The 8,056-nt window shown below is 38.3% G+C and overlaps 1 protein-coding gene across 1 annotated transcript in view; it reads right to left on the bottom strand.

Moving 5' to 3' along the window:
- Positions 1-727: 727 nt before the first annotated feature.
- Positions 728-8,056, bottom strand: part of LOC108253483 (vacuolar protein sorting-associated protein 18 homolog) — a 10,656-nt gene continuing 3,327 nt past the window's right edge. The window contains exon 2 of the mRNA XM_017447528.2: positions 728-1,251. Within this exon, the coding sequence (XP_017303017.1) occupies positions 932-1,251 (320 nt within the window). The 3' untranslated portion in view covers positions 728-931. The remainder of the gene's footprint in view (positions 1,252-8,056) is intronic.

The following is an 8,056-nucleotide window of genomic DNA, read 5'->3' as shown; positions in this document are numbered from 1 at the left end:
GAAGGCGTGACTTTTAGTAGCGCGCTGCTAAAGGTCGCGAGACTACGCTTGTGCGAAGTATAGAAACTTGAACAGTCAATCCTTTTTTGTAAGAGGTTCGATAGGAGGAACTGTTACTGGTCTTATCGTCATATCGTCCAATTTTTTTTCTTTTTTTTTTAATTTTTTATGGAATGCGTTAATCTAAATCTAAATTATTTGGTTATTATCGAATGACTGAATCTTGAATTAATTTACGAGAGCTTGGTGAAATGTAAAAGTAAGACACATTGTCAGATGCCTTTCGCCTGTCTCCTTTGATAACAAGTTTTTGTTCTTGGTAACAAGTGTCTGGTCTTGTTCCGAACGGGATTGTTGCAATCAAAACTTGACCAATTTGATCACTTTTAATAATCCTTCCAACAGGCATGGCACCTATCTCACGGATACGGAAGGCAAGAGCACTTGGTTATTCAGAGGGTGGTAAGAATGGTATCACTCGGTTGTCAAAGTTTGGGTGATAGATCAAACTAAATTATTATTATTTTTTAAAAAGTCCTTCCTCGTGTGCCTATTCGTTTCAAATATTCTGGCTGTGATTATTATTATTATTATTTATTTTTTTTTGACGGGTGCTCTGAAGATTTAAAAGTTGTTTTGGAGAACCATAAAAATTGATTAAATGATTACTATTAGAGATTTAGAGTCCCGGTAGGGTGGGAAAATTCAAATAATTCAAAATTCTAAATTTAAATAAATTCTCAACTTTGAACTTTATTTTTGTGCAATGTCTTTAAAAGTTTATATGGACATTTTTTTTATTATAATATCCCTGTTTATACACTGATGATGCCCAGTGGGCGAAACATGTCTGTTTTTCTATAATAAAAATACCCTACCAACCCAGGTGAAGAGTATAAGTTATTTCTTTTACATCTATTGTTATGGAACTTCACAAAGTTACTGAGTCCTCTATCATGTTATTATTATTAGAACTTTTCCAACTGGCAGTAGGTACCTGTTTAATATAAGGATTACTATCTTGTTGTATCTCAGTCTCTACAATATCTCCCTTGGCAGTTCCAAACATCACTACTCCCATGGGTGTCCAGCACATACTGGTTATGAAGTTTCCTCTCAGTTTATGCAAGACTTTGGTTTTAGAGCTTCCAGGCTGCAAGTAAATGATTTCATTTCCTTCTAATATGGCCAATGTGTAAGAGCCTGTTGGATCCATGAACAAATTCAACAGCTTGGATGTCAATTTCACCTCTGAAAATTCAGAAAAACAAATGAATCAATAAATTATCATCTTGTTATTGTTGTTGTAGCAGATTTATCTCTTCTATCAGCCATACACCAGAGTGATGGTCTCTAGCCATGTTTAATTGGCTCGTCCTGAACCACAGTCAACAATTTTTTTTTTTTTTTTTTTTTTTTAGAAATCGGAAAAGTTTTGCTGGCCTCAAAGCGTGTTCCCCGTGTATTTCTTATGGGGGGACTAAAAAACGTCAATTTCTCGGGAACGGTTTGGAATTTCGGGATTTCCCGATTTTTCCCAGTACCTACAAAAAATAAGGAATCCAATGGAGAAAACCGCATCTTCCTAGCTCATCTAGAAGTGGGTTAGAATTTGTATACGTGAGTCAGTGAGTGAGTGAGTGAGTCAGTCAGTTACACAAGGGGCTGTATATATTTTAGACTCGCACTTCGTGCTCTCGCCCCCCTCCACCCCCCGGGGGCTTCGCGTGTTCGCTACGCGGGGTTGCGTATACGGTCGCGCTGCGCGCTCCCGGTCACTCAGTTGGTGTTTTTGGGATTAGGTCACATAACATATAAGCCTGCAGGATCAAGTCATGTAAGCCTGCTATCCAATCAGTAAACATTCTGACAAATTAAACAATCTCCAAACAATAAAGAAGTTATTGTTGACAAAGATGGATTTCAATATGGTGGGAGTAGACAAGGTCGGGCTGAATACGGACGCATTTCGATGGGCATTGTTCTTTTGGGCAAGCATAGGTACACAAAGGAATAACCACAACAATACAGCAGACACTTTGAGCGTAGGTGAAAGAATGGGTCACACGTCAAAATTGATAATTTGGGAGAACCAAATACACACCTCCATAAGCAACAAATAAACATGGCATTACTGAAAGGTAGATATAAAACCATGTAAAATACCAACTTTAAGACAACTTGCAATTCACACGAGTTCACCCTGGGGGTATTAAAACCCGGCTAAATTTTGCCGATTCACTAACAAGCTTTTTCCACTGAGACATTCAAGGTCTAGTTACCTTTTAGAGTAGACATCTAGACATTTATGAAACCTTATGGTTGTGTGACTAGGCAGATTGTGAAACCTTATGGTTTTGATGATGGAGCTGGATTGATGTATATTGTTGATTGAGAAAAAAAAATAAAAATTGAGAGTGTATTCTTCTTGATTAAAAAAAAAATCTAGACATTTATAAATTATTTTATTAATATAGATTAAAATAATCATAATAATTATAATACTGGCAGATTACGACGGGTTAGCTGTTCTTCGGATGAATATTCTCGCAACGCGTTCACTTTGCCAGAGATTTTATCAATACCAACTTTCAAATTGATGAAGACTGTCCTTGAAGCAAAAATATGTTGCTATTTAAAAGTGCTTACATCGAACCAGCATGAAGACAATCGTATTCTAGTCAATAGTAAAACCATAATAGTTATCTGCCAGTAGCGTAGCCTCCATGAAAGCCAGAGAATCACCGCTTTCCTTCCCATCTACTGTTTTTTCTCACCTTCCTAACTTGCCACTTATCGAAAACAGTGATTATACAACCTGGATTCTAAGACTACTAGCAGCTGAGCTTCGGGGTAGCTTGCAGGCAACATGCAGAAGAGCAGGGATTACCAAATGGTTCAACATCAGAAAACCAAGAGGAACCGCAGAGACCTGGATTGAATTCGCGCAGAACCTTCAGAACTCTGGAGAACGCTGGTACATGGAGGTCTTGGGTCCTCGCGGCCTGTCAGAACCCGACAGTAAAGTAGAAAACTAGCATACTGTATATGGATTTCTCTCTTAGACGGTCTGAATGAACTAGGTGGGAAACTTCTTCCAGCACATATTCCTACTCTCAGACTGTCTGACCGTGAGTGGCCGGCATCATCCATGGGTTTAGACTTTCCTGTCCCTTCAAGGACTCAATCCGTTGGGGTCCAACAAAACTGAACATTCTGGACAAAGAAAAGGGATTCTCCAGTCTCAATCTGGCTTTTTACGGCAAATAAAATTTAGACTTTTAGACCAACACTAGCAGTGGATCTTAGGTATCGTGGACCCTGGTATACGTAAGGTTGCCATTAAAACAGTTGTTGTTGTTGTTGTTGTTGTTGTTGTTGTTGTTGTTGTTAGCGTTGGCGACTACATCTCCGTCTCCAGGCCCAGGAGCTGCGCCACCTCTACAGGACTGGTCCATAAGGCTGTTGGGTCCAGGATGGTTGGAAGGTCTGGACAGTTGAAAAGGTGGTGGACGTCGTGAGGTGATCCACTGCACCTGGGACATCGATCAGGCACAGCATACTGTATATGGATTTCTAGCTTCCCCTTTTGAATACTCATGATACGCCACTGGTATTTATCCTAGTATTTACTAGTTGTCCATGAATACTAGGTATCATTATAGTTCTAAGTGTATCTATTCAGGATATCTACTGACTTTTTCTCTCTTCAAAAAGTCTTGTAACAGTTGTAACTTGTTCAATCTCGTCTACAAATATACTATCTACAAATGTACTAAAATGTACTATCTACAAATGTACTCTACAAAAAAATGTACTATCTACAAAAATGTACTACACTAGAGCACAGGGGCGCTTACAGGGGGGTTTCATCCGACCTTACTTTCCCCGAACCCGGGTTCCTCAAGGAGACCTCGAACAAGGAGTTCTCAATTTGACTAAGGCCCCTTTGGAAGGCGTGACTTTTAGCAGCGCGTAGTCGCCTGAAAAACCAGGCGACTACGCGCTGCTAAAGGTCGCGAGACTACGCTTGTGCGAAGGGTCAGCTTAAAAAAAAAAATCTATGTTGTCGAGGTAGTGTACGGTTTCAGTCGACGTCAATCGACGGCGTTGACTATGTGTGGACACAGCTTTAGGTACTTAGTGGCTTATCCTAGTCCCAATTTGCGTCATTTTTCATTATCTTTTTCCGTCCTCTTCTCTTCTTTCCCATTTTCTCTCTACGTTTTCTTCTTTTCGTTTCTCTCTCTCTCCCTCTCGACATGGGCCAATGGAGTTTCGCCATCTAATCCAATCTGAATGGAATCATTTTTTTCACGGAGCAATGGATATCTTAAAACAAGGGCCCAAAATTGACAGGGTGGGAGAAATGTTCGGGAACGTTCGATTTTTTTTTCTTTTTTGGCTGTCTTAAGACTTTTCTGTCGATATTCTTGTGGAATTTTTTTCGGGACAAATGATTACTAATATTACTATTATTGTTTCAACAGCTATTATTTTCATTTATTGTAGTTGTAGAACCACATTTACTATTCACTAAAGCTTACCTACTCAACTTCAGGGTAATCTTTATTCTTTCAACAGCTATTATTTTCATTTATTGTAGTTGTAGAACCACATTTACTATTCACTAAAGCTTACCTACTCAACTTCAGGGTAATCTGAGTCTGAAATCATTCTTCTTAGGGCGTTTTTTCACTTTTAGTCGGACGAAATTTCGCTGGAAAAACCTTCATTTATCTACCTTCGTCTACAAATTTCATGGGTAATAAAATGGGCCGTCATTAATTCCAAACTTTCATTTGCTGTAAATATAAATTACCTTACTAATTCCCCTCATTGGGGAGAATTTATTGTTTCGACCTGAAGGCCTTTACAATTTACAAATGATTTTATTGCTAGGTGGGTATTTGATTTTTATGTTGTTATTATTATATTTATTTCCCCCACCCCTTTGGGCATTTTCAGCGACCCCCTTAATCCTGATTTCCATTAGGTTATGCTCTAGTCAAGTAGATATGGAAAGCCAGCCGTTTCGGGAACGAACCTTATCTGATTGGGACAAAATCCGGCCCGGGCGGGAATCGAACCCGCGACCTAGCGCTTATTATTATATTTATTTCCCCTCCTTTGGGCATTTTCAGCGACCCCCTTAATCCCGATTTCCATTAGGTTATGCTCTAGTCAAGTAGATATAAATGGAAAGCCAGCCGTTTCGGGAACGAACCTTATCTGATTGGGACAAAATCCGGCCCGGGCGGGAATCGAACCCGCGACCTAGCGCTTACAAGGCAGACGTTCTACCCTCCAAGCTAACTAGGCCATCAATCCTATCTAATAAATCTAAAAATTCGACCGTTCGACGTTCGTTGAACGTACCATGGACTGGAGGGTGACCTGAAAGTTTTAGTGGGAATTGGACTTAATGAAGGAAAGGCTTCTAAACTTTAGAGTCTAAAACCATCTCTTTCTTTTCTGTTTTTTCAATTTATTTTCTTTTTGTCCAAACCATATAGGTACCTACCCTTTTCCATAAAACTCAATTTTTCTCTCATTTAGTCCAATAATATTGAAACGGATTTCTAATTCTGCAGAAAATACAACCTTTTTGTTTGTGCTGGTGATGAGTGGATTTTTAAACCCTTCCACACACTATTAAATTTCAATTGAACTAAGAGTATTAGAAGGTAAACATACATTGATACAGACATAGATACATATAATACGTACATAGGTTTTACTACCTCTGAAAAGCTTTCTCAACTTTCTTGACACAAATCAAAACATTTGGTCTGGGGTGGGCTTGTGAGGTAAAATTGGTTTGCAGAGTCCTTACGTACAGGGCCACTGTAAAGTTTCAGTTAATTAAAAACCTCCAAATTTCAATTCAGTACCTAATAGTAGGTTTTGGCTTCATGTGGCTTTGGTTCATGACCTTGAGCGTATGTTACTTTTAAGTGTATTTTCTTTAGATGTATTTTCCTTTCAGGAATTTTTTGGATTCAGAACCGATTCCGAAGGCGCGCCATCTTGTGATTTAGTACAGGCACACCTCTAGTAAACTTATATTGATACAGACATAGATACATATAATATCTACGTACATAGGTTTTACTACCTCTGAAAAGCTTTCTCAGCTTTCTTGACACAAATCAAAACATTTGGTCTGGGGTGGGCTTGTGAGGTAAAATTGGTTTGCAGAGTCCTTACGTACAGGGCCACTGTCGCCCCCTATTAATCATTCTGAAATGTCCATTTTATGATACTTTACACTTCTTCAAATGTCGTTTCCGGGGTCCATTTTCAGCGCCCCTCCCCTAATAAAAAATGACCGTGTAGCCTCGCTACTAAATACTAACATGACCCTCTCATGTGAGAAATTTCAACATGACTCTCTCCTGTGAGAAATTTAAACATGGCTCTCTCCTCTCTCCTGTGAGAAATTTTAACATGACTCTCCTGTGAGAAATTTCAACAAGACTCTCTAATGTCAGAAATTTGAACATGACTCTAATGTCAGAAATTTTAACATGACTCTCTTCTGTGAGAAATTTTAACATGACCTGTAAGGAGAGAAGAGAGTCATGTTTAATTTTGTCTCCAACTCTTCTCTTTGGACTTTTTATTTTTCTTTAGAGGTATTATTATTTTATTTTTATATTCTTGTTTTTAGAAATTTTCCATGATATGCATTTGTATTTTTTAATAATAACTTTTAACTTGGAATAAATTTTCAAAGATCCTGTATGCTAAGTTCCGGGGAGGAAGGGCGATCTATATAAGAGAAGATACAAAGTATTTGGGTTACAAATTCTTTAAAAAGGTTGAAGTATTTCAACCGCAAAAAAGATCCCTCACCCCCCCTTAGTTCCCCCACACTGAGGGAGAAAAAAACCGAACAAAGTTTTTAAACTCTCCGAATATCCCTTGCCCGAGTATTGAATTTTTAATACTTTCCGTGTTTGTATCGAATTATAAAGTATTAGATGCGGAGGATGTCTTCTAAAAATAAACCTATGACGGAATAACAAGGGCTTGCCTAATCCCCCACGAAAAATTTCCTAATTCCCTTAAAAAAAAGGGGAAAAATTCAGGGATTTTTCCTGGCATCAGATAGCAAAATGGTAGAACAATAGCAGGCAAACTCCTTATTTATTGCCAGAAAAATTCCGTTCCACGAGGGATTCGAAGCAGAAATCTCCAGCATCAAAGTCCAATGAGTTCTGAGGCTGTAAAGACAATAAAGGGTGCGAGAAGCGAGAACGGAGAAAGTTATTAAAAACGTCTCGCCAAAACGAACTATTCTCGCATTTATGTCGAAAATTATATGTAGAGTTATAGAGCATAAATTCTGTATGCTTTTAGTTTTTACCCAACTCCATATATGTAGATTATGGTCTCAGTTCAAATTGAATGAACAACTCCGAGACTCAGACAAATAGAATTATGGAGAGACAGACAACAGACGTAGGGTAGATTATGGTCTCAGTTCAAATTGAATGAACAACTCCGAGACTCAGACAAATAGAATTATGGAGAGACAGACAACAGACGTAGGGTAAGTGTACCATTTATTCGCCCACCTAAAAAACGTACCATTTATTGGTCCACCTGCCCACATTTATTTTTCTATTTTTGCTTTTATGACTACAATTTTTGAATAGCACTGGTTTGATAGCAGTCTTTAAGCCCTTTCTTTTGATGAAACTGGATCTTGAAAAAGTTCGTCCAGTTCAGACTTATGTGGCGTAGTACAGGTGGGGCGAATAAATGGTACGTTTTTTAGGTGGGCGAATAAATGGTACACTTACCCTATACGAATACTGAAAGGAAAATGCGACGCAAAAGCAACCTATACGACGAAATAAACATATTTAGAAATCTTATTACAAGAGAAAAGACACAAACACAAATTTCACGGAAAAAGAGAATATACGAGGTAGGTAGATACCTGGGTACAAAAAAAAAAAAAAAAAAAAATTTTTTTAAAACAAAAACCCTTTTTTTTTAAACCCCCTTTTTTTTTTTTAAGGTTGGGGGGGGGGGCTAAAGGGGG

Source organism: Diaphorina citri, unplaced genomic scaffold (genome assembly GCF_000475195.1).
Source record: "Diaphorina citri unplaced genomic scaffold, Diaci psyllid genome assembly version 1.1 scaffold1918, whole genome shotgun sequence".
NCBI classification, from domain to species: Eukaryota; Metazoa; Arthropoda; class Insecta; order Hemiptera; family Psyllidae; genus Diaphorina; species Diaphorina citri.
Note: the sequence above shows the minus strand (reverse complement) of the source record. Positions and strands in the feature narration are given on the sequence as shown.